Source organism: Tympanuchus pallidicinctus, unplaced genomic scaffold, assembly GCF_026119805.1.
Source record: "Tympanuchus pallidicinctus isolate F22 unplaced genomic scaffold, pur_lepc_1.0 scaffold7, whole genome shotgun sequence".
Lineage (NCBI taxonomy): Eukaryota > Metazoa > Chordata > Aves > Galliformes > Phasianidae > Tympanuchus > Tympanuchus pallidicinctus.
Window position 1 is genome coordinate 2,681,302 of NW_026294791.1, and position 27,824 is coordinate 2,709,125.

At 43.4% G+C, this 27,824-nt stretch overlaps 1 protein-coding gene across 15 annotated transcripts in view; it reads right to left on the reverse strand.

Moving 5' to 3' along the window:
• The window catches only part of NFIA (nuclear factor I A), a 231,301-nt gene that overhangs the window by 101,464 nt on the left and 102,013 nt on the right, over positions 1-27,824 (reverse strand). For 14 of the 15 annotated variants that reach the window (XM_052666963.1, XM_052666961.1, XM_052666959.1 and 11 more), the window contains exon 3: positions 3,750-3,815. The exons of the other annotated variant lie outside the window; for it this stretch is intronic. In XM_052666963.1, the coding sequence (XP_052522923.1) occupies positions 3,750-3,815 (66 nt within the window). The remainder of the gene's footprint in view (positions 1-3,749; positions 3,816-27,824) is intronic. 15 annotated transcript variants of the gene reach the window in all.

Consider the following 27,824-nt stretch of genomic DNA (forward strand, 5'->3'; position numbering starts at 1 on the left):
TGCTTCTTTCCACATCCCTCCTGCAAACTTCCTCGCCCACATGACAAACGGGCAAATTCAGGTTTTCTTCCTCTCCCTGAGCTCTTTCCCATGTTAAGGGGCCAAAGGGATCAGCTTTCTGCCCAGTTCCAAGACAAGGCATGGAGCCATGCACCCATGACTAAGCCCTGTCCTGCCTGCGTGCTTGCTTTGCATGACCATCGTACTGGCTACTCCTTCAAAAAAATGAAATTCTTAACATTTCTACAACTTCTTGCAGTAGCAATCACTGCAAGCGGCCTCCTGAAAATTATTCTGGCTTCACAAAGGCCAAAGAACAGGTTAGAGATGGAGTTAAAGCCACCACTGAGAGCAGAAATTGCCACCATCTTCTCTCTCCAACCCATTCCTGGAGGCATTCAAGGCCAGGCTGGATGTGGCTCTGGGCTGCCTGGTCTGGTGGTTGGCAACCTGCACATAGCAGGGGGTTGGAACCAGATGACCATTGTGGTCCTTTTCAACCCAAGCCATTCTATGATTCTATGATTCTGTGACTCTCTCTGTGATGACTCTGCTCCATAAAATGCAACTGTAAAACCCACTAGAAAAGAGGGGTGGCTCCAAGAAATAAAAGCCTTTTTTTTTTTTCTCCTCATGAACTTCACTTGAATGAAGGTTAGATATACAGGTTTTTCTAAATAACACAGACAAATTAAAATGATAAATTAAAATCTGTAGTAGGAGGCCTTCTTTTTCAGGGCTGTATAGCTGACCCTTTTGAACCTACATTACTCAAGGTATGCAAAATATATGTGTATAATAAATAGCTCTAGAATTTATGGAGTGGAACAGAAAGGATATTAACAGGCAAGTAGAGAGGCTGTATAACCCTCACAAGGCCTTTAAAGATTTATTTTTTTAAAATGAAGGAATGCATGCATGTAAAAGGCAGTGCTTAATCGATATGCTTCTTTGTGCCTTACAGAAACACGTGCAAAATGACTCCAAACCTGCCCTCAATCTGGTCATTCTGCTGTTAGCATCAGTGGGAATAAGATTATTCACAACAGCATTTTTCTTTGATTGTAAAAAAAAAAAAAACAACAAAAACCAACCAAAACCCAAAAACAACAACTCCTCCTCCCTGTGTGGGCTCATTCCCACTCTCAGTAAAATCAATTACGAGGCTCCCAGAGACTCCGGAGGGAGTTGGATCAGGCCTCGTGGAAGTGGGTCTGCAGCAAGTGCAGAACAACGCAGTTAATATGATTTATTGTGTCCGTTCCTGTGCGTGCAGTTTTTCATTTTCTAAAGCCCGCAGTTTTGCTTTCATCCTCACGTTCGGTAGATAAGAGCTGCAGATCCGTGTTGATCTACAAGCCGGGCGCTGCAGGCTGGGGGCTGCGTGTGCTGAGCGTGAGCACGGCGGCCGCACAGGGGGAGCAGCCCCTCCAGGGCCAGCGGGCTGCCTTGGCTGCATTGGTAAAGAAAACCTCCCACACGGGCACTGCAAAAGGTGCCTCAGCAGTCAGGAAGATTCTGCTGCAGTGGGGAAAAAAAAATACCCTTCAGTAAAAATGAGAAAAAGAAAAATCTCTCTCGTGTTTATTAAGAAAAGTCCCTCTCACAGGTCACCAACGAAGTTCCAAGAATTCACTAAAAGCTTGTTTTACAAGGAAGGCTCAGGCTCCAAAACAGAGATATTTCATTTCACTAGGCTTTTACAGATTTTACATTATTAAACACTGACATCGCTGCTTTTTGGGCTGGCTGTTGAGTAACGAGCTTCCTTAAGACGAGAAACTGCAGGGTAAGAAGAACTGTGGTTTAATAGCTGTGAAAGAAAATTATCTAAACATGAAATAATAACATGGTTGGTGCCTAATGCATTCTAAATTAAAATATGATTTAATAAACATAGGCAACATACTCCACACAAAAAAAATCCCAGAATTGGCAGAACAAAAATCACAGTTTAGTCAGTTCTTCGCTTAACCTCACAATCCTTTGGCTACAAATTAGAATTTCTGTGAACAGGATTGATAAGAGAAATTAGGCACTGTCTTTCAGCAACAACAGAAATGTTTTAAGATGGTATACTTAGAGAAGAGCAGTATGAAACCCATCAAAACACGAAACCTTTTGTATTTCAATGCGAGGAAAACATGGGAACCCCCAAAGCCAATATCATAACAGCTCAATGGGCCCTGTGCTCCACATCCTATGACATGCACTCCTAAGTTTTCATGGACCTGATCCTCTTCCTCAACTTTATCTGCCATTGAAACTCTGGTCCAAATGCAGTCCTGATCTAACACAGCCTTTCAGCCTCACCTCATCGTGCAGCTCGGCCAGTGCCCGATACAGTCCTCAAAAAGCACACTCACCACACATGCAGCTCTAGGGATGCCCTGCAAGGGCTGCAGGCGAAAGCAATCGGCTGCCCTCCGAAAGGGCAATCATATTTGTGTTATTACAGATTTCCACAACAGTGGATTTGAATGTCCCCAGAATGGTGGCAGGTTTCAGAGTCTCAAACCATCCACACAAGTTCTTCAGTTCTGCGTATGAGCTACAGTACAATGGGTTTCCTTTCTACATTCAGATCTTGTTATAAGCCTGGTTACAAAGTCAAGAAAAGTTATTAATAATAGATGCTTATCTCAGTCTCACTTTGGGAGGCATCATTTCTACGTCCTAGATGTAAGTGTTAGAGAAAATATCCATTGCCCATGGGCCAATGGAACCTGCTCGAGTGAGGTCCACCTCACTTAAACACAAAAAGCACAAGAAGTCGGTACTTTCACATACACGAATTTGCTATTATCAAATTATTTTTTTCAGCCTGTTTTACAACAGATGCCATTGGTTCAGCACAAGCTATTGCTTCTAATTTAAATCTGTCCCAGTTCAGACAGATTCCCAAAATTCACGCTCCTGGCACTACTTCCAAATAAGCCCCAGCGGCTGCCACCTGAAATCCCACTTTTGCAAATGGACCGAGAGAGCGGCGCAACGAGCCACAGTGGAGCCTCCCTGTGCTGCTCACCCACAGTATCCACAGCCCTTAAAGCACGCTGACGCAGCACGGACGATGCTGCTGGCACCCAAGCCATTCCTGCAATAGGAACCTGCCTGGGATGTTTGCAGGTGTGCCCTGAAACTGCACTGTTAGGGGGGGCTGCTGCTCAGTTTTGTTCAGCGGGATTTTGCTGCAGAGAATGGGTCTGCAGAAACGTATTTCAAAGCAACCATTTTGTTCTGTGGGACTGCCTGAGATCCCACGCTCTGCAGCGATGGCCGGCCACATACAGAAAGTTAGGTACTTTGTGTGAGAGCGTCAACAAACGGAACCAAGCTAAGAGCACACAAATAAAAATGAAAGCAATGAAGCACACACCCCTGGGGGGGAGGAGGGGGAGTTCGTGACTCATGGCCCAGGGACTGGAAGCCTTTGCTATGGAGGAATAAGGGCGAGGGTTGCATACAGCAGGCTCTTTAATGGCATCTCCCTAATTTAAATGATTTCTAAAGGAAAAAAATAAAAAAAAAATAAAAAACCAGCCTCTCTCTCCAGGTCTGGAGAAACAAATGCTACTTTAGATTAGTGAAACAGTAGCATCTGAGCTATGAGGAGGGTACACAATCTATCTGCAGCTATCCCATGTCAGTTATTCTGAATAGTGCTTTTATATTAGACATAGGAAAAAATCTTTATAAATATGGGCTGTTTTAATATCCCAAAGCAGGAGCAGCAGGTAAGAACTTACCATTTTCTGGCTGGTCCTTAATATCAGCTTCACTTGGCTGGCTGGGACTTTCAGATTGACTTGAATCTGAAAAACATAAAATACAGCCAAAAATTACAGGGTCTGCTGTGGAAAATAGATCAGAGGCGCCAGACTTCCTCAAAAGGCTGAGAGTACAAACTGAGGACAGGAATGTTGCACCAGGACATGATAATGCAATAGTCCCGTGCCTAGGTGAAAAAAAAAAGGGAATCTTGTTTATGGCACTCTGCAGAGTGCTCGGTGTGTGTGTGCATAAATTAAGCTGCGAGAATCCTTCTTTTTAGAAAAGGCAGATTTAAACTACTCTCCTACATGTGTTTTATAAAGCAGCCTCTATGTTGTATACAAACCAGAGCCTTAATCCAACACATAGTAAAGTCTCAAAACAGATTTTGGAGCTCGCATATAAAGGTAACCAAGCAACACTACAGAGTGGTGGAGATTGTTGTCTACCCGTTTCTGAAACAAAATCTGCAAAACTGACAGAAGGGCCGAGTTTCGTTAAATGCTTTCACAGTGGTTCCACTGCTCCCAGAGCACCGGCGCTGCTCTAGCGGAGGTCGGGCGCTGGGCGAACCGCTGCGGGACCTGAGCAGGGAATGGAGCAACAGCTCCCGGCCGACGGCCTCCAACAGCCACAGCAGATTTGCCTAAAATAATAAAATGTCCTACAAGAGCATATGTGTAAATACGACTGGCTTGCTGTTTTTGCACGTTGTGAACTCTGTGTTACGAGGACTCCTCTTTGCTTTGAGAATTATTCTGAGTAGAAGCTTCAGTCAAAAAATGTTTTCCTTCTGAATTATTTCTAACGCTCAGAGTTGGAAAAAATAGACCCTTTACCTGTGGGGAAAAAATATTAAAAAACAACAACCAACCAAATTCAAATTACTGGTTTTGCAATTAGCTGATACAGGTTTTCTTTTTCCTCCAGAAATTGTTTTGTAGTTTCTTGAGCCCGTCCAAAAAACTTTTTGCAGTGAACCAAAACTCAGGACCCGAAACCACTCGCTACTGCCTCAAAACCGCCTCCACTCGTGGCAAACCCATTTTCTGCCTTCACCTTGACTCCGCAGAGCTTCGAATTAGCTGTCTGAAATCTGACCGCGTTTCAGTGAGAAGTCAATGCAAGATCAAAAGGTCATGACACTTCACTGTGATTAAATTGAAAATCTTACTTCTATTGCAACAGAGTGATAACACCACCCCTTCTTTTTCTTTGAGGTATTAATAGTGCTGGAAGAAGCAGTACTACTAGTGACCTTGGGTCAAGCGATGCTAATTTATTGCTTTAAAAAGGTTCCTTGCTTTTAAGCAAATGAAGATTTTAATTACTGCAGAGCACTATAAAGAAAACGCCTATTTTAAATATTCAATTTTTTTTTTTTTACCTGCTGACTGTACGCATTAGGTATCATTCAGAAGCTTAGAGGACAATCATGTATTAATTAAGATCTACATGTTAAAAAAAAAAAAAAAAAGCTCACAAAGCAAATTTTGATAAATTTCAGAATATAAACATTCAGAATATCAAGCAATTTAAGTTTCAATTCCGGTGTTTCAATTTAAAATCAGTGAAATTCACTAAAAACTGCTATGTTCCCCAACATGCCCAGAGTCTGGTTCTTCTCTTTTATATTCATCATTTCCAATAATTTCTACAACGGATCTCAACAAAATAATTTATTCTTACTTCCGCAATTTTGTTTCAAATATTCACCTTTGAGGTTATGGTTATCAAAGCTCAAGAGGGTGGCAGGGGGAGGCGATGGGCACGCTGCCGCGGCGCTCTGGACACTGTATTGTGCCAGGAAGCTTCCAGCCTCTCGTGCCACAAAGGTAGAGACAAAGGTAAAGTATTAGAAATGGAATATATTTATGTGGCATTCAAAGTCAACATTCAGTGCATTTCATTTTACAGGGCACACACGGGGCCCTAGCCCTAACCCTAACCCAACCGCCCGCGTTGAGGAAACAAAGTACTTTTGTGTGCACTGGGGGCTGCTTCCCAACCCAACACTGGGGACAAGAGAGAGGCTTCACTGTCCACAGGACATTTGTTTGGATGTTGAATTTTAACTTTCTTTCGTAACTCGGCTTACTGGGAGACATTTTGGTAACTCCTGTTTTCCTGAGACCTGTCCCTTCTGCTGAAATTAAATATTAATTTCTAAAAAAGACAACAAAAGCTTTCAGCAATAACCTTCCTGGGTAGGGACGGGGCAAAGCAAAGCAGGCCGAGGTGGCATTAAAACCAATGGATCTAGCAACAGCGACCATGGTTAAGGCTACCGAGCCCGCATCCTGGGCACGAGGCGCTCCGCATTGTTATGCAAGGTGGCATCCTGTGGAAACCCCAGATAAGAAGCCTGAGTGAAGGCACTTAGCCAAAATGTTTATATGCAGAATTTTGTCTCCCTGATTTTATTCAGATGCCGCAGATGATCCGGTACATATAAATGTGCCGCCACATGGTGAAAGGATTGGCAAAATCGGAGCCGCTGTATTTTCCAGGCTTGCCTGGGACCAGCCTGGTGCACCCTCCTCAGCCCACTCACTGTTTTTCAGCAGTTGGCAGGAACTCCCGTCGGGCCCTTTTTGTTGTTTTGCACACAGAAACTTTAAAATCCCCATTTTGTGAATGTTTGGTGTTCTGCGGGCGCGGGTCTGTGGGAGGGGGACGCCGGTCCTGCTGAGTCAGTGCGCCAAACAGGTGACCGGAGGAATAAATTAATTTTTTGCCCATACATAATTGATATAAATGGAAGATCGTTTTCATAAGCATTTGCATTAAATCAATAAAATCACTTACTATAGAGCGGTTTAACAATTCATTTGATTTTCTCCTTTCTATATATTTGATAGCCACTCTGCAAAACAGTACACACTTTATGCCTATTTTCTTTAGCAACAACACTGCCAGTTAAATTCTACCACCTGCAATAATTAGAGCCATTGGAAAACACACAAAACAAAATATACAGTAGATGCGAGTCCCTCTCGATTCCATGGCCCCCTGCGGCAATGAGCTTCATTGGTGCCTTAAGCGAAGGCTGGTAGGAAGCCAAAGAATCTGTATATTACAATAAAGTGCATGTTATTAAGGGGAGGATTTAAATGATTTCAGATGGAGTTGGAAATATTATAGTGAGGGACCACTATTAGGATTCTGATTTAAAAAATAAAAATAAAAAATCACCAAGGAATCTAGTTTGATATTTAAGGGAGCTTAGCCTTGAATAGCGCAACGGGTTTTATTTGGGGTCTTTTTTTTGGTTGAAGAAAAGTTGGTTGCTGGAACTCTTAACTCTCCCTGTGCTGGAGGCGGCAGCATGAGCAGGGACATGTGAGCCCAGGACAGCGGACAGAGACCTGGCGTCACCACAACCACGGGGAAACAATCGAAAGAAACAATCAAAACAACGTCAAAGACATTCCACTCTCTGCTCCCAAAGCAAGAACGATTACGGGTAAAGGAAAAAAAAGGGGCTGGTGTCCTAGCACTGGCTGCCCTGTTCTGCCTGCTGCTCTGCTCCGGCTGCTCCCAGGCTACCCGTGTGCACAGGGCGGTGACGCCGACCCCGCTGTGGGGAAGCCCTGCACACCACGTCGGATTCGGCTGCAGCGGAGCGAGGCTCAGCCTGGCTGCGGGGCTGGCGGCTCAGAGAGGAGCGCTGCTTTGTTTGGAGAGAATGAAACGTTCCCAGGGACGTCTGGCCTGCGGACAGGACCAGTGTCAACAGTGTCGACAGTGCTGTTCTTTTTGTAGAGCGTGACACAGACGGTGAGGAGTTGGTGCAAACAAATCCTGCACCAAGCGTTATGCCACTTCCCAGCGTTAAACTACTTCTTGGCAGTGGGACTTGGGGAACACAGGGCATTTTCTTGGAAACGTGCAGAGTGCTTTCCAGACAGCAGCCCTGGGTGTGCCATCGGGGACCCCTTCCTACCTGCAGGAGCCGATCCTGCGCTGTGCCCGAATGAATGGGCGGTGATGGCAGATCGCACCAAAGCCAACGGCGGTGATGCCGAGAGCTGCGCCCATCCTGCAGCCTGCATTTGGGAAGTGCCCGGGTTACATTTTCCATTTTCCGCATGTTTGGGGGGGGGACACGACATATTGTATAATAAACTGACATATTTTATTCAAGTTTCAGAGTCCTATTTGTAATAAAATATTTATACGGCTGGGTTGTGCTCATGCAATAAATTTTTCATCTATAGTTTTGGGCACGGATTCCACCAAAGATTTATATATGTTTAATAAAAATCTAAATCATGTTCCTTTATATACAACCTTACGTGGCGAGCTTAAGGGATTTACAAACAGAAACCAGCAATAGGACCGAGGCTTTTTACACTCACTTTCCCTTCATTATACATTATAATGTAAACACGCATGCACCTCTCCGTATATGCCGCAGTTCTTATTTATGGCTATTTCGGTGGCTACTACTATTTCACTTCAGGAAGGCCTGGCTCTCCGTTGAGCTCCAGCCATTGCTTTCAAGCCAACTTTTGCAGGGAGTTCAAAGCACCCCGTTGTCACACGCCGCACCGTCACACGCACAGCTCGCCGGGCCCATTGTGCCCGGACAGCACCGCGTCCCTCTGGCTGACACACATGGGTTGGCGGTGGTGAGACCCCACCATGGCAGCCTGGTTTCTATCGGGCAAGGAGTCTTAATTCCTGTACACTGGGAAAGAGATTATCTTTGATAATGGAAATGTAAATCAAAGCTTGCTGTTGTTTATTCCAGACAGACATTTGTGTGTTAAGTCTGTTTATCAGGCAACACTTTGTCTAAGCCAGGAAGTAGTCAGCCTTTGTAACAAGATGTATGCAAATGATTTTCCCATGAGCCCTTGCCACAAAACTTTTGTGGCCAAAAAAAAAACTCCTTGTTACTCCACCGGCAAGACGCTCCTAAGCCACCCCGTAAGCAGACTAGCAACAAAACAGCCAGCTAGACTATGCTGATGAGCCTGAATGGGACCCAGCCATGTGCCCGCAGTCTGCTGCTCGGCATTGTGCGCACGCCGGGCGCGCCGCATCTGTCTGCCAGGCAGCGCCTTTGTGGCACGGTGGGCGCAGACAAAGCGCCGGGTGAGCTCCTCGGGACGCGGGGCTTCGGGTGCCCTCCCTCCCGGCGCTGGGACCAACGGGGAACTCCGCCAGGAGGACATGGGACCCCTGTGCCGTACCGACGCGGTTCTGTTTTAAATCAACTTTCTTTGTTCTCTCCAGCCCATAAATGATTTACTGCTATCGTGCGATAGCCCAGAATGCGGGGAATCTCTGTATTCCCATATTTGTTCCTTGATATTACAAACGAGTATTTGATTCACTTCTAAATGTTTGTTTTTAAAACGGTTTACAGCCTTTGATTCCTGCTTACTGATTCATTTCTGGAACGTTTTCTATTTATTCCTTTGCAGTAGCAAACGTTAATTTTGACTTAATTCAAATCGTCATCAAAGGCTTCCTTAAGAAATCCCATGGTGCAGATTTTATTTGTTATAATAAAATATTCCTAAAGTAAACATCATGCGAGCGTGTTTTTTTTTCAATTCCGAGAGATACAAAAATCCGTTACCCAAAGGACCGCGATCGGTTCAGCCCTTTTTCCTAGACAAAATAAACACTTTAGGACTTTACTTGTTTGTATTCTCCTCAGCGGTGCTGTATGCATCACCAGCTAAAAACAAAGAAACTTTTAGCTGCTCAGACAAAATGCAGAAGCTCCCCAAACAACGAGGCGGGGGGGTGGGGAGGCATTCACCAAGTCTGACAGTCCATTCAATATGGGGATGATGGCCATAATGCATCCAGGGTCCCCTTGCTAATTAAATATGCATTGGCACAGTTTTGATCGATGCAAGCCATGGATCAGATGACACACCTGCAAAATCTTGAGCCCAGAGCTCCCAGGAAAAGGAAAATACAGGCTGTCTCCTTATCTTTGTTTTCAAAGGCTCTCAATTTCTGTGCTTAGATATCTAATTTAATTCTCTCACCCCTCAGCAAACTGGATTAGGAAAGTCAATACTGCCATTGTGCATCGACAGGAACACACAGCTTTCCTTTTATTCAATTTAGCCATGACCTTTAGACAAAGATAATGACAACTGTCTAAAAGTAAGGTAAGGCCCTGAGGAAGGCCCTGTGGAAGGGCCCCTCTTGCCCACCCTGCGGAAGCACCCACCAGGCACGGATAAGTCCCAAGGACACCACTGCCCACGGCTCTGTGCCGAGGGCCCTGCCAGGTGCCGGCGGCCAAGCTGGAGGGGTCCTGGCCACAGTGCCAGGGGAGTCTGGTCCCAGAGCCACAGCAGAACACACCGCCGTCCTCTCTGGAGCCAGGAGAAGGAGCATGACTTCCGCCATCAGGATCCCTACTGGCCTTCCTGCACTAGATAGCATCTTTCTGATCTATCTGCAAGGCAAGGACAGAACGTGCCGCCAGCAGGAGCAGCCACAGGGCAGTAATCCAGTTTGGTGTTTGCAGACACAGCTCATACCTGGATCGCTGATCTGGGCTCAGGAAAATTCACCTCCACGGAGCAGCCCGGCTCCACAGAGCGTTCCTTTCCGCCGCACGGCGTTGGACTCGGCAGCGCTTTTTTAGCTGCGTTTAAAAATACATTTGGCATTTCTAGCTGTGGGCCAATATTTTTTCTCATGTCTTTTTATACAGATTTGGAGGGAAAGATATTTGTAACCGAAAAAAAATATATGTGCAAAGTTGGATTGCTAAGTTTCAGTAATCTTGGGAAATAAAAAAAAAGCAGCCTATGTACGAGCTACAAGGAACCATATGGATCAACACGAGCTGCCCTCGTATCCCTGGGAAATATAAATTAACCTACATTTCATTGCCATAAACCCCAAAATAAGAAATCTAATTAGAGTCTCTACCCTCAGATTCACTTCCACAAAATTTGCCTATCCCCCTCACACAATGATTTACAGTACTTACATCCATTTCTTCAGAGTGATTTAAATTTATTGAATCATTTCAATTTTTAGAGAGCTTCCATTTGGATCTGTATGGGTTTCTAGACATATGCAGGGCTCAGTTATTTAAAATTAATTGCAGTACAATAATTTTAAATTGCTTCGCGCTATACGAATCTCAAGTGCTTTGAAATATTTGAACCATTCTATTTAGGAGCCATCAAACTCGCAAGCACGGGCAGCAAGGAGTTGTTGTAAGAGCTGAAGGGCTGCACCGACGGTCCCCGAGTGCAGGAGAGCGGGTGCTGGGCATGCTCAGCACACACCGACTGGAATTTATAGAACAATTCTGCACATTTTGCCCGAATGTCAATCTTTAATTAACAAAAACGGGCTCTGTAATAATCGCAAACCGGTAAAAAATTTCTCAAACTAGAAAAGCACTGTTATAAAATAATGGCATCCATTAAAACTATTACTACTTCTAATGTGTATTTATAGAACGTCCTTTTACCCTGGAAATTAAAACATCTTATTAACATTAAGCAAAGCTTTACGGCACCTTTGTGGGAAAGGTGAGTGTAACCGTGCCTGCTTCGCCAAGGGCTGGGGGCACACAGAGGTGAAGCGATTCACCTCTAGAGCACCTCCAGGAGGAGGAAGAAGCCAGGAGCACCACGTCCACCTCAACGGCACTGCCACAGCTCACCCAGAAAGCCTTCAGCACACTGCTGAGAAAAGTGCTTATTAGAGTGGGGCCAAAGTCACCTAGAAGGGATATTTCCAGTTTAGCTTTCTCTTGCACTTCATTTTGTGCTCAGTATTTTGAGCTCTTTTCCAACCTTTATGATTCTATAATCTCTACATTTCTTCCTTGAGCATTGCCTAACTCACCCAAACAGTAACAACAGTGAGAGTGGCCACTAGGTAGTTTTTGCAATGCCTTATATCACATATTAGGGCATGTGGAGATGCAACAGTGAAGAGCAGACTGGGTCGTGTTGCTAGAAGTCTCCTGGTCAGCCTCTATGCAATGTTACGCTGCTGAGTAAAGTAACATCAGCAAAGCAGGATTATACCCACCATATGGTGAGGCTCCATTGGTTGTAGTACGTTCCCCCAATTAATCTCTACTCATCACCCCCTTGCTATTTATTTATTGTGGCAAATTTGTCCTCATGGGACATGGGGCAGGGCTCTCCCAGCTCTCCTCCTTGTGCCTAGCTCCATCCTTCCATGCTGTGCTTGGGCTGCCCTGCCCTGGCGAAAGTGCCGAGCTGTGGGCACGGGGAGGCTCAAGGCTTATCCCTGGCAGGCAGGAATAAGGGAACTGCTCTGATTCCAAACCCAAATAAAAGCACTCCCTGACAATGAGCCCAGCATTCTGCAGCGGCTTCCAAAGCTCGCCTTTCTCGCATCTCACTAATAAGCGAGCTGTTTCTGGACACCATCACAGCGTTCCCAGATTTCAGCCCTGCCTCTTGCTAAGTTCTGCCACAGCCAGAGCCGTCCAAGCCTTCCCAGCCAGCAACAACAGAGAAAAGCCCTCACCAGGCAGTCAGAGCAGGCACAGCCCCAGCCTCCTGCTCTGCCAGCCTGAAGGGCAGGTGCGCTGTTACTCCTAACACAGGATTCAGGTAGGAATCCATACATCAAACAGAACAAATAACACTTAAAAAGGGAGAAATGGGGCCATTTTTCCTATTAAGGATTACCCAGTTTCAAACAAGGAAAGTTAATGTTGATAATAAAAATAGGCGTGATTATTTAAGGAATAATGAAAAGGTGAACCAATATTTCACAGAGTTTTTGTCAATAACACTAAGACCAAGTTGCAGATGGGGCAATCTGAACAAAGTTCAGGTGTCTATTTTTTATTAGGGATCTGCACTCGCCACCCCGCTTTCACAATTCCCTTTCATTTTGGTGTACCTGACACCTTTCCTCTTGGCTCCCATTTCAGCCCATGGTAAGTACATATTTGGTTACAGCAGCAATTTTTAATTTTTTTTTTCTCTTCTGGCAGATGTCTTTTCCTTGTTCCGTGCACTCCAAGGAGTTCAACGTGGCATGCGAAAAATTTCCATTTCAGGTTTTCTTAAGCCTTCGCCAAAATTAAACTGCTGGCAAAAACACACTCAGATATATAAAATTATACAGCAGAAAAAAACTGCTTGATGGCTCCCTTTCCTCCCTGTCTACCTTACTCTCTCTTGCCTGGTTTCTGAAAATAATTGCAGAAATACTGCCACCAGCCCAAAGCCTTTCCCAAACTGAAGTCATAGGATTCTGCCCACAAAGAACTGCCACCAATTGCTGCTCCACGGATGTGTTTCTACTCACAATATTGCAGACTGAGAAGAAGAACAGAGAATTACCATAAAAATCAGGACGTGTTTTGTTGCATCAGTATCGTGTTGGCATCAACAACACAGACTCGGGTGGAAAAAAAGCAGCCTTTTGGTAGGCAGCCTCCTGGTCCTGTGTTCTGCTGGATTTGTAAGCCACGCAAGTAGAAGCTCAACTTAAAACGCTGAGAGAAGCAACATACTGCAAGCTCAGTACCACACTGTGTTCCAGCAAAATCTAAGGTACCACAGCCACAAATGATGGAGAAAGGGAGCCATACCTACATCTCAAAGGGCAGCAGGTCCTTACAAATATACAAAGTAGTTGGATGTGTAGCTGTGAGGTTGGACTCCCTCCTCCATATACACACTGAAAAAGATTCAGATTAAATTGTTGGCTCTAGAAATGTCACCTAAAATCTATTTCTACTTGGTCCCAACCCTGCAAAGCCAAATTTTGAGGAAGAAAATGAAAAGCAGAAAAGCCCAGCGCTCTCAAAACTCGTAACTGCATTGTGTAGACAAAATTTTAATCAAACTTTTAAAGCCATGGTTATGATCCGATGAACAGACAGCTTGACTTGATTACATTTTTAAGTTTCAATTTCTATTTCTGTTTTAAGATGAAAAAGATCATAGAGTGTCAGAAATTTGAATACTGAATAGCAAAAGCTCTTGCAGGTTTAGAAAGCATATAGAAAAGCTGGCAAAAGAAAACGCTATTCCATTGCCACCATCTGCTTTCTGGCATATTGAAGAAACTTTACTAACAGCAACATTTTTTCTTGCATTAGAATATCTGCTAATTAGTTTTGTTGTATTCCTTTCATTTATTTATTTATTTATTTGAAAGTACCCTTTACACAGAAGGCAAATAGCCAGTTTCTGCGGCTGGCTACACCTCACGCCACCTCTGATAACATTTTCACATTAAGTTCAGTTTACCTCCCTTTTTTTTTTTCTTTTTTCTATCAAAATACTATCTTTAGCACAGTCAAAGCCTGCAAAAACTTTGCCTTGCTGAGACTAAAGAAAAAAACATCAAACATACGAAGTGTTAAAAATCGCTGAATAACTCAAAGGAAAAAAGATAATTTTGAAGGCGTTTTGGCTGAAATCTATTTCCCTTTGAATTGCATGAGTGTTTTAAAATGTTAAAAACACTACAGAGTGACTAATGAATGTAAAAGAATGATAAAGAGTATGGGTCCAGTTATCAGTGATGTGCCTAAAACAAAATAATTTTGGACAGTCTGCCATGCAAATATTGACTAAAATGTCATAAATAATGTCTGCAACAAAGGGAATCCTGCAAAGGAATATTCTGTTGTACTTAATGCTTTGTCGCATGTGCCTTTTAGCAAGCACCACGCTACCGAGGCTGAGAACTCCACTTGGACAAAGCAAGCTAATGCTGCCTGGCTAAAAACACGACTGATTTTTTTTTTTTTTTTTAAATGGAACAAACCTTCCAAAAAAGTAAGAGGCACCATGTTACATTTGGAAAAGGGTTCACCTAGAAGCTGACTGTTCAAAAGAAATAAAGCAGTTGTCCAAAAATAAAAACCAGACCAAACGTAACCACCTTACTGACTTTTGAGTATTTCCTCTGCCATTCTGAACAGTATGCCCATACATACACGTGCTGGCACGGCAGACGTGTGCAGGCCTTTATCATATTGCGCTGAGAGAACGCAACACCATGAAGTCTGTCACTGCCCAGAGCTGAGATTCTGCTCAAGCATTTCCTGGAACCTCAGTCGGACTGCATTCTGCATGCAGGAATACAAAGAAGGATGCAATTCAGTCCGAATGATAACAACGCGTGGTTTTATAGGAAGGAAAGCATGCTGGAAGGGTTCAGGAGCTACTTTCAGAATCTCTGCATTGTGGTCAATTTATTATAGAACAGCACCAAGCCGTGGAGCTGAAATGAGGAACGCCGTGGCAAGTTGAATGAAGAACTCCATACGTCTGTTGTACTGCATGCAATCGCAAATAATCCCATCACCTTTTCTGAAACTGCTGGAAAAATTAAGCAGGTGGGGCTGCACTGAAACCTTCCACGCGTGTTTTAAAAAATGTGATTTCTGAGACAAATTGCATGGCCACAGAGATGACAAATAACAAAGATATTTTACATTTCTGAAGCATCTTTCATCCAAGATCAAAGAACTTCGTCAACATTAATTCTCCAAATATCCCTTTGAAACAGAAGTGCTGTTAAACCTATTTAATCTTTATCTAACTTGATCTGCTTTCTTTACAAACTATTAGCTATTGTAGCATGCAGAGGAGCGCGGCTCCATGGGTGTGCTGACCGGAGCCACTCACCGATCGGTGGCAGAACTGACAACGGTGGCAGCTGGGAGTCAAGAAACCCACATGTGAACTGGCCAAGGGAGGAGGGCAAGACCCTCTGCTGCCATGGGGTGAAGGTGCCAACAGACGAAGGGAAGCCCTTGGGCTCGCCTGCAGCAGGATGCGGTGCCGGGTTGGAGGCCAAAGAATCGGTTCAACACAGAGAACAAAATATTTTACAGTAATTACAGGCCGTGTCACAACCCATAACTCAGTCTTTGGGCTGAGCTTATTCTTTACCTCACCCAACGGGAATTGCACTGGGATAAATTTAGCGCCGTGTTTTCTTGAGGCCCCTTTTCCTCTTCTTCCCGCCATCAGGCCCTGCGTGCCCACCAAGAAAGCTCTGATGTCGGCTTTGTAACGTGGATGAAATGCCTCTGCCTGTGTTGTGCATCCGCTGACCGAGGCGGCCCTGCGAGCGCACGCGGAACCTGCTTTAGATGCAAGCAGCCCTCGTCTGAGAGGTGTGCTTTGTGGTCCTCGACGGGCCAGCGGCACGGGAATGGTTGGACAGTGAAGAAAAACATTTCAGCTCCCCTGAAAGTTGGACTGTTCCTTTTCAAACAATACAACACAAGATTTGGGACATACTGCTGACACAGCAACATCAGTGCCTCAAAGAAACTGTGGGAAATGTCAAATTTATGGTCCTATGGGTGATTGGTGGAAGGTTCCCCCCCCCCCCCCCTTCAGCCAGCCTCTGTCAAAAAAAGAGCCTCTACAAAGTTTTTGGCTACGTCCCAGCAAAGCAGAAGGAAGCTGTATCCCACACTTCCCTTGGGACTTAATGAAATATACAGCCTCTGGGCTTCTTTCAATTTGGTCTTTCAGATTGCTAAACCAGTGAAAGAAGGATCCTAGCTGTCACAAACGTCACATGTTTGGGGTCACCTGCTGCTCGGGGGTTCTCATGCCAGTTGTTGACATAATAAGCACCCCTTACACTTTAATTACAATTCACAGTGTGCAAACTCTGCAATCTGCTTTAAGGAAGATGGTCTTTTAAATCAACACTAAACTTTACTACTGTCTGAGCCGAATTGGGAGGAAAAAGATGTCCGGCTGACTGAACAATTGTATTCAAATATTTGTGATCCTGAAGGAAAGTAAGCATATCCAGTGAAAAGAGCAACAGTACTGCCTGCAATGCTCCACAAAGTGGGGCTAAAGCAGGACGTGCTGCTTGCAGACCAGTGCTCACCGGCCAGCTCCCACCTGGGCATCCCATGAGTGCTGGCAGTGCCTTTGGGAGAGCAGCCTGCACGTCCTTTCCGTACAAATTTCAACAGGAGTTGTGCAATGGGAGCCTGAATGGCAACACGTTTGCTTTATTCTGGAATGCTTTCTTTAGTCCGGCACAAGAAACACTGGGTCTATTTAAAATAGTTATTATTTTGAGAAATAGATGAGAGTCCTTCAGCTTCTTGACTACAACCTCTCTTTTGACCGTTGCTCTTACACCACTGAATGTTTTAATTCTAATTAAATAAATTAGACCATCTAGAGGAGTAAAAGACTCCTCTCCTTGTACGTTAGAGAAAATCCATTTCAGTATCAGTGCACCTAAAAATGCCTCTAGTTATTGCATTATTTAAAATGCCTCGGACCAACTCATCTTTTCCCAAGGAAACAAAAAGAGCACGTGGGCCACGCGTTCCTCCTGGAAGAACTTCTGCTCAGAATGTTATCAGCTTGTGGGTCAGTGCCCACGGACCGTGCTGTCCCCATGGGGCAGTGTCCCAGCCTCAGCAGCTGCGCTCCAACCCGCTCGCCCTGCGCTCTCTCCAAGAAACAAAGGAGAAGTCAACAGCGCAGCGCAAGGCTGGTGCCCATGGAAATCCCACTGAAGGGGCGGCTTTGGCCACAGGAGAAGGTTGCTGTTGTCTGACTGTCTTAGGAAAAAACGGTGCTTTTCTTACCATATCCTGTAGCCAAATGCTGGCAAGTCACTGCTTTCCCCTTGGTTGAGCAGGATGCAGCGCGGATGCTCCATGCACCTAGTCCTGCAGCCCTCCCTAGTGCCTCCACTCTAGCTCTATCAGCGACCTCAGATAAACTCAGAACGGTTTGAAATTATCATCAGACTGTGAAGCATTTCAATGAAAATCCATAAAACAAATTTATAGTGTGCATTCGTATGTATTATATATACACTTAGGACAGGATTTATCATTTCGCCGACCTTTGAAGCACCGATATTTTTAGATCCAGAAGAAATGTGTTGATTGCACTTCAACCTGATCCCCTTACAATGGACCAACTCCTTGATATCTTACTATAGGAAAGATAATTGCAATGAATTTTTATTTTTCAGCACATGGAAAGATAAGATTAGACAGTAGGAACATAAAAGCAAACTGCACCACATAAAAGATAAGTTTCTGAAAGTTACAATTTACACCCAATGTTACAGATGAGAACGCTCTAAGCTATTTACAGGGCCTTGTGACAGTTCCATTACGGCCCATGGGGAAACTGAAAAGGACCAGCACTACCTTTTACTTTGTCACTGACCCCATAAGCTGTCAAATCCTTTGGAAAACAGAAATTATGAATGGTATTCGAACTATTGACAATTCCCATTATCACCAAGATATCAGAAACCTGGTCCCAGGTTCCACACAGACCTCACCATCCATCACTGCCATTTGGAAGGCATCACCTTTATCCTGAGGGCCTCACCCCAGCAGCTAAATAGGACTCCTCTGAGCATCCCAATTTGCTTATGCTGGCAGCATGTCCAACCACGTGTTTTTTAGCATGATATTCTTTCTCTGCCTTCCCCACCATGAAGTTGCCAGCAAGAGTAGCTTGTTCAATGCAAGAAATAAGCAGTAACATCAGAGATCTGTGTTTATTTGCATACAAGGTATAAAAACCTAAAGCTAAATAGCAAATGAAAAATGGAACAGACTGCTGGGTGAGCAATCCACACACAGCAGCAAAAAGCCACAGCCACTGCTGCCGAAGGGCACAGGTGCAGCAGCAGCAGAACACTGTGGAGAGAAACGGGGCTGTGCCCCACCACTGAGCGCCAGCCCTGCAAGGCACAAAGGCTGCTCCCAGTGCTGGGCCTGGCTCCTAGGAACAAGCTCAGTAACGATCTTTCAATCATGGCTTGGCTGTATTTTCTATTTTCTTTCTCAAACTTCACCTTCTCTACGGGCTGTTTCCATGAATAGTCTCAAATTTCAGGCACTTCTGATGAAGCCTTTTACCAAAAAAGTGTTGCTAGAAATGGCTGACAAGGGAAAAGTGTTGTGTTTTTTTTTTTCCCCTACTACACAATTACTAGAAACATATGGTGGAAAAGATTTTGCGCAAAATCGGAGTGTGGTCTACTTTGCACAAAGCGTGGGGAGGAAAGTGGAGGCCCCAAACATGGGGCTGGTAAAGGAAAGAGCTACAATGGAAACTATGTCGAAAACGTACCTCTATCAGCCAAGGCAGTAATGCTGCACACAATTACATGGATGCTGAACCAACACTCTCAGCGTTTGTGGGTGTGAGTCGTGCACAGAGTGCTTGGTGAAACCCAACTTATGTTCAAAAAATTAAACCAAAGAATAAGTTATTAAAAAGAGCCTTTGAAGCAGAAAGCAATGATGTGTGAAAGAGAGAACCAGAAGAGTTTATTTAAACACACAGCGCAGTAAGCAGGGGAAACAGAAATTAGGAAATGAGAAGAACAGTCATGAAGGCACCCAGCAGCCTTTTCCTGGTACTGGAACTTCTTATATCTATGAATATTTTATCCAGATTCGACTATCTTTTTCAAGTCCTTCCTATCAAAATTCCAGACATTTTCTTCAATAAAATCAGAAAAGTGATTCAAAATGTACTGGTAGAAGATATAAAATGAGCTGCGTGTGGATATTACAAAGGATCTGGGAACCTTACACCCTTCAGATCTGCTTATTTAACTATTTAGCAGCACAATTTAGAATTTGCATATGACTGGTTTGATGCCAAACCATAAGAACAAAGCGGGAAGTCTCTCTCCTCCTATGAATTTCAAACTCAGGTTTTTTAACTTACTCCTCGATTGTGAACTGTGTTCGCCTTCCCAAATTACTATGTGGCCCATGGTCTGGTTGGAAAACTACATGCAAGACTTTAAAACAATCTGCTCTTCTGCCCCCTTCAGCTTCCCCTATCAAAAGTAAATAATTTTTTGAACATGCTCAGAAACCAGTGACTGTGCTTGTGCCAAAAGACAGATTTCTCCATTTTGTTTAAAGTAAGTGTCCAAAGGCAGCGATAAAACCCAATTCCTCGTTGCACTGCAGTGCCCAACAATGCTCAGTGGCTTACAACAATTTGGTTCATCTTCCCCAAAATGTCTCTGTTAGATACAGATTTTATTAGACAGGAAAGATACAACAGGAATAGCAGAATGGGAAAGGCAACAAAGAGAAGATAGTCAGAGAAATTACACTGAGATGTTTACACTGCCATGTTTTGCTATAAATGCCCTGAAATGCAAACTTCTGGGCAGAAGCAAAGGTGCACCCCAAGTGCAGCATCCAGAAAAACACCCATTCTTGCAGTGTGATTCAAAGCATGATATGGGAGAGCAGACAGTGATGCTGCTGCTCCCTTTGCTGTCCCTCAGCTCTATAGAGGCCAGAGGAGCTGAGCATCCCTCCCTTGCTCTTGGCCTATGTACAGCACTTGAAAAGAGCATTTATGTGACAGTAGCTGGGACAGACGTTTGTGTGGTAAAGGACATTGTCTCCAAAGTTCCCCTTTGTCTCACACACCAAAAATTTACCTCAGAGAAAAGAAGAATGTCTTTTCTTCGTAGGTACACACTTGGGTTGAAATTGAGGGAAGAAGCTGAAGAAAAATAGTCAGTTTAAGTGTCACAGCACAGTTAATAGGGGCTGAATCCATTAGTCATGACAGGCAAGCTTGCAATAAATTATGGCTGTCTTAATCTCCACCACCAGCAAAATCCTTATCTGATCTTTCTCCACTCCCTGTTCAGAATACGCGGGATGTATTCCTGTACAATTTGCTGTGTGCTACTGAGCTCAAGAAACAAGGACACCGGAGGGGTGAATGCACCAAATACCTGACTGTGCAGATAGGTACCATAATCCAAGCAGAAACTCTTCCCATACCTACGGGCTGCTCTGCTTCACGTGATTCACAAAAGAGTTATCCTTTAACCTTGTGTTGGCGCCCGCTGCCAAGTGCAGGTATCACTAATGGCTATCAGCCCTGTGCCCAGCACTGCCGCCCCGCTCTGCCAGCTCGGAGTGGGTGAGAACAGAGAGAGCCCTTGCCTCAGAGTGCTGAGATTTACTGGGCCTACCAGGAGAGCAGGGCAAGCACAGCATCTTCCTCTGCTGCCAAGTGTAAATCTTCAGAGCTCTGCCTTTGACCAGTCGTAAATAAAAACGGGAAGAAGTATAAAGTAATTCAGTTATTTACTTTGTTTCATTTCAAACCCTTGAAGGAAGGAATATATTACATGTACCTTAGTCCTGCATGGAACTTTAATAAATATATAGGCCACAGAAAAATATGATTTAGGCTTAAAATACTACCTCAGCTCTAAGTACAATGTCAATAATGCAATGTGATGAGGAATGCAGTTTATTGGCACCCTGTTTTAGAAATAGATAACGGAGCACATGTGAGGAGTGCCTAAAAGTAATGCTGAGTTTAAAGAACAGCAGAATGAGGAGCTGGGCACTGTTTCTGTACCCAGCACTGACTGGTCAAACTCCCCAGCCAACTGGCCCCTCCTTTTCAACTGCCCCTAAGCAAAGCATCAGCACCCGCAGGCTTTAAGCCTTAGTGCTGCCTTCCAGATCAAATTTACAAACATTTTCAACTGGACTCAACCACGATCTTGAAGATGGAATATTTCTTTATCTATTATGTACCGGAAGAGACTTCGTTGTCCAACTGTTCTATTATTTGTGACATAGAAAAATACGTTTGTGAATGGCTCCATTATTTCAGCAGTTAGCCTTCTGCTGCATAGAAAGTTGCCTTTTGGAACAGCCGCTCATTCATTCTGCAGTGCCATTGTACGGCTGATGGCTTGCCCTACCAAAAAAAAAATCTTTTTTTTATTTCTTTCAGTGCTCCAATTACTGGAATAGTTTCGAAAGTGGCTTCCACTTTATTTCTACCACATCACTTGGGTAAACGATAGCTACCCACAATAAATCTAGCTATTTTCCAAAGTAGATTGCTCATTAAATATTGTATATAAAAGAGCCCTCTGAGATTCTGAATAATCCACAAAATGTTTTTTAGTTATCTCTTTCTACTTAAATAAATGCTTGTAATCACGAATGTGAACCAAGTACTGTGCTTATACGGTTGAATTAATAAAAACTGAACTTTATGTAAGCCTCAGCTACAGAACATTATGCTGGTGAAGAATTTCAGGTGCAAACAATCAGAGATTACTACGCCTGCGGGAATTCACCAGTGGTCACGAATACCCTCAATCTACTTCTGTGATGTAAGCGATATATTCTCTAGGATGATTCAGGGGAGGCTCTGTTACTGGGTTTTATACGTTCTTACCGAACTGAATGTCTTCTTCCTGTCCTACTCATATTGCCACTTATCTGTAGGTCAAGAAATCAGTTCTTTAACTGGTCCATTTATAGAATGGAGAATATACCACATGCTGTTAAATTTTTCCTGACTCCTAATTTCTCTCTATTTGAATCAGAGCTGCAGAGCTCTGCAAAGGCTTTAAAAACAACTCAGGGGACATGGGTGAAGGGACTAAATATATGTGGTGTCTCTAAGCATCCCCTGGTCAGATGAAATCTGACTGCTTCTAATAGAGCAGTGGGTGAACAATCCCAATTTAACCCTATGGCAAAGCGGTTTTGCCTCCTAGTCACAGTAGGTTCTCTCAGTCAGAACGATGTGCTCCATCCCAGAATTTACTTAAACTCTGCTAAACTGTAGAGATAATTTAAAACGTGGAGTTTTGTGTTACGGATCAGATCCTCAGCTAGATCTGGAATAATTCAATTAAAAGCAGTGGAACTACAGAGATTTCCATCAGCTGTGGTAACACTATAAACCTCTTGTAAATAAAGCCTGCATTGTTAATGCTGTCAGTGGTGAAGCAAATTCTCTAACCAGTGGCACACAGACAGCCTGGGCGAGCTGATGAATTTCGCAAATCGTCTCTGAACTTTTACACAGAACGGTCACAATCAGACAGATACCACACAGAGCTGAGCTTTTACACAAGTAAAGGACATAATGCATTTTCTAAAGAAGAGAGGACGCAGCTCCAAAAAACAATTCCAATAATCAGAATGATTAGAAGTAGGAAGGTGCCTGATAGAGGGAATGGCAGTAAACTTGTTCCTGAAACTGCATCCATGTTTTCATTTAGTTCTGTGAAACCTCCATCATTATTTGCACAGGACCTTAATAATAGACAACTACTTGTACTACCTGTAGCTATCTTCTGATGCTGTGTAATGTAGGAAAGAGAACAGCCTAATTAGTTCACTGCCAGTATAATTCAGACTGTAAAACAGAGACAGGCCTCTTCATTCATTTTAAAATCTGCTCTTCAAACCTGAAAACCAGCCCCAAATAAGCGTTGGTCGGTGTAGGAAAGATTCCCTAGGAAGGTGCTGGCTCAGACTCCAAAGGATGTATGGCCTTATCTCTCACCCTCTCACTGCAGATAGGGAACAACCCAACCCGAACATTCGCTACTAATTGGCAATGACAAATGGCTTGGGTGAATAATGTGCATTCAGGCAGAAGAATTTTGTTTGAGAGAACTCCTGCTAAGTGAACTTTGCTAGGACTCATCATTTTTGCCGCTTTCTCTCTTTGAAGATACTTTAGGAAGAGCAAAGCGCAATGATTTGCTGTCCTGGGCCTGGAGAACAAACCATCAAAACATGAGAAGGGGGAATTAAAACGGGTTTGAAACGTAGAGCGCAAATGTGGGCAGTCAAAACAAAATAACGCAAGCATCTGGCAAATGAATATATGAAGCAAATAAAGGAGGGATATACAGGGAGACAAAGGAAGGGGTAAACCAGCATGAAATAAGAAAGCAGCCAACCAAACACAGAGGAGAGGGGTAAGGATGGGAGGCAGAAATGTTTCCTTGCGTGGAGGAGGTGTGAGATGTCTGCACTGGTAAGGACAGACAACTTCTGAGACGAGGCTGTTTCCTGGGGACTGTTCACCCCGATGCAGACTGACATTTTTAGTCCTGAACGTTTGTGCTGGTCTCCCAAGAAGGGGAGGAGGCAATCACGAAAGAGTGACAAGACACAGAAAAGGATGGATGAAAACGCCTCTCCTGATGGCTCTGAGCCATAACTACACAAAGGACTACAAAATCCTGCAGGTTCACCTGAGTGTGTCTCCCTGTGCAGACACAGGAACTTAAAGGCATGATTATGGGCAACTAATGGTGACTAATTCCTTCAGGCCTTTTAAAACTGAGGTTCATACATCGGTACCGAACTACCCAGCTGCCTACCTCCTAGCATAGCCTTCTACAGATGAGGAACAGAAAATCTTTTTGAAAAGCTAATAGTACTGCTACTCTCTGGAGCACCGTGTGTTTTTTTCCACTCTAATTTTGCTTAGCAGTTAACTGAAATCCCCATATTGCTTTCCCCATTCGTACCAAAACCTCACAGCATTAAGAAAACCACAGATACTGTAATAAGTCATGACTCATATCATCCAACATCACCCGAGTAGGAATTACACGTTTTACTGTAAGGATATCTAGGCCATCTCTACATCTAACATTTTATCTAGAATAAGGCCAAAACATATCACTTTAAGTACAGCGGGAAAAAGGAAGTTTTTGTGGTTAAAGCAAGGGCCAATGAGTCAGATGATGTGGGTTCTGTTTCCAGGCCTCACGCAGACTTCCTAAGCAACTTCGACTGAATCACTTCACTTCTCTGGGCCTCAGTTTTCACATCTGTATGAAGGATGTCAGAATGTCACAGCCATTCATCTGGTTTCTCAAATTTTTTGAGACATCTGGGTGGGACATGCAAAGTGTTATGATAACTACCATGCATCTGTTATTCTGCTGTGAACAGAATGATTATCTGCTTCTGGAAGGAGAAGAAAGTTAACAGAAAGGCCAGCCTCAGACCAAACAAATGGGGATTTACACTAAAGGGGCAACTCATCTCTGATTTGACCAACACGGGCACAAGTGAAACAACTGAAAGGATGCAGTTATACAGAGGCTTGGAGAAGCAAACACTGACAGACCTCCAAAATCCCTTGACCTTAGTCTAGGTTATTGCACTGCGCTGTATCAGATGCAGCAGCCTTTTTTATTTATAATTCATAGGCATATAATTAAATCTTGCACATTCATTTTGAGAAAGCACAATAGCTAAACCACTAACCCTTAAGCATAGTCTAGCAGTGGCATTTGGAGAGTCAGCCACACTCTCTCACCTATGCTGGCAAACACATTACTCTGGCTGTGAAGGAAACCACAATGTGGGAAGGAAAGCCTACAAAAGAATGAAAACAGAAAGTGTCTAAGGCCTTGGCAGAAGGACACTAAATAAAATAGAGAGTGGTGACTCATTTTGGCAGTGAATCCACCTCAACCCCTTCAAAGGCTTTGGCAAGAGTCCTCGGAGGAGACCCCAGGCTTTTGCCAAGCCACAAAACACCACAATTATTATCGCAGCAGTCATCAACAAAACAGATTTTGTAAACTGACTTGTTGGCACATAGATTAAAGAAGCTATAAAAAGGAATAACAGCTGTTTGGGTTGCCCTATGCAGAAAGTTACTATATAAAAAGTACTTTTACACATATCATATAGATGTACACACACACACAGATGCACATGATGTGTACATGAAGAATATACAAACAAGCAAAAGTGCCAAAAGCTTCTGAAGGATTTCACTTCTGCTCGTGGAGGATAAACTCACAGGTCTGAAAAGTTGTAAACCAAAGCCCTGATCCTCTTGTCACTCCCACCGGTTTCCCAGCATTCATTCCACGTTTTCATTAGCTTCAACAGAGTTATTTCCATTACACAACAGTATGAAGACACGAGGATCAAGAACTAATAGCAGCTTCTTAAAGCAAAGTGCCATAGAGCCTATTCTTTTCCAAAAGAAAATTTTTACATCGAGGAATCACATTAATATGAGAGGATAAAAAGGCCCAGCAGACATTTAGTACAAGCTCTGACCCAGATGTACCCTAATGGTTCCCAAATTTATCACATTCAAAGGTTAGCTTCAGTTTTCATTAATGAAGAAAGTTTGAATATTTATACGAATTAAAAAAAAATAAAATCAACTTCAATAATTTAAAATTAGGTTGGCAGCACATGATGAGCTCTGCTTAGAGCTCTAACACAAAGGCAGGAGTCACACAGTGGAACAAACTCCTGAAATCAGGCAAAAAAGTGGTGCTGCACAGTTTTGAGGCTGGCACGCGCACTGTAGCTAGGCTTAGAATTTTCTACAATCTGTGGGGTTTTTTAATTATTATATATATATATATATCACAGAATCATACAATGGCTTGGGTTGAAAGGGATACATATATATATATATGTGTATATATATACTTTAAAGTAAAGGAAATTCATAGCTTATGATTAAAAAGGCAGAAGGATATAAAGCTGAGAACATGACACAAGTACCCTGCTGTAATCTTTTTTTCTTCACTATAAGGACTTCAGTGTCCACTTACAGTTTCCATAATGATATTTTTTCATCATACTGATAAACAGGACTTGTCTGGAATTTTTTTCTTTTACACTCTTCTTGAATTTGAACTACTCTACCTTTTGGTGATGCATAACATTAAAACATCCTGGAAACTAATTTCAGAGAATCTGCTACATAACTCAATGCATTCATCTGGCTCAACTAAACTCCCTGTGCCCTGATCAGTATCTGACAGTTTTCAATCTTATCTTTCCACCAAGGAATCAGGAGTTCAAATGACATCATTAAAAATAATACTCTGTACTACGGAAGGACTGTGGATATACAGGCTGTCAGGAAAAAGGGTGAATCTGAACTAGAAGGAGGTTTACAACCTCTGCGAAAATGTAAGTGCATAGGTTATGGGAGAAATGTGGGTAGAAACAGCAAATATTTCTCAGAAAAGCATCTGCATCCCTGTGAATTACCTCCATCAAATGGATAAGGGCACGGTACAGTTGAGGCTCCTTGCCATTCTCGCAGAAGAAATGATGTGGCCTGTTGACCCAGCAGTGGCACAGACGAGGCAATAGTGCAGATGAAGCATTTAGAATAGGTGTTGATCATGTTGCTGGTTTAATACCTTCCCAAGGACTGACTTAGGGAAGGTGCTGCATCACCCCAGATGGTAATGCTTGCTGTTCCATTGTTTCGTTATGGGCTGAAAATACGCAGAGGTAATTTGAGACACTGAAAACTCCTGACAGATGAGAATTGACAAGTTGTGGGCTATGAGCGAGGCCATGAGCATGGAGCTTTTACTAACACAATCCACCTGAATGCAAGTATTTGCATAGAAAGACTCCACTATCCTGTTGTTTTAGCAACCATTATTTTCCAGCTGCGTAAAGAACCATTTCATATTTTCACAATTACATGTCCTCAGGCCATTTGTTTATTTACAAGTGCAACCCAAAAATTAGCTAGGAATACATTCGCAGCTTATATGTGCGGGCAAGCATTTAACACGTGATGATGAGAACACAAATAAAAATCCATACATTGAAAGCTTTTAGATCAAAACATTTGCCTCTTATTCTCCTCCTGTGCTTTTTTCTTTTTTTTTTTTTTTTTTTACAGCCACTTTGGACTACGTAATGCATTTTGCAGGCACCGAATTAGCTAGCACGCCAGCAGAAGCAGTGAGTTTCACCTATCCAAGTATTTAAAAAGCTTGCAAGCACACACTGTCTCCTGTGCAGCCCGGAGATCCCTGTTGAGTCGATGCCAAGTCCCTGAAAAGTTGGACACTGCATCCGGTATTTACACTAAGCTAAAATTCTAATCAGCACTAACAGCAGTGTGTTTTAATTCACCCTTATGATTTTATTTCAATCTGCTAAGTAGCACAACTGCCAGAAAGAAACTGCTATAAACTCCAGTAAACAAATGGGGGAAAAAAAAAGAAAAAAAAAAAAGAGAAAGAAAAAAAAAATCTTAAACCTGTTGGAGATAAAGTTTGTACCACTTTAGACACAGAGCCCAAAAGCAAAGTCTGAAGCTTTGGTTGACGCTGCTCTCTGCCCATTTCTCTTCTAATATCCTAGCTCCTGTTTCTCTCTGCTTTTCCCCCAAACGTGCCTGGCACTTTTTAGCCAAGGAAGGAAAGCAGTGATGTTATGTTACACCGGCTATTTCACCTCACGT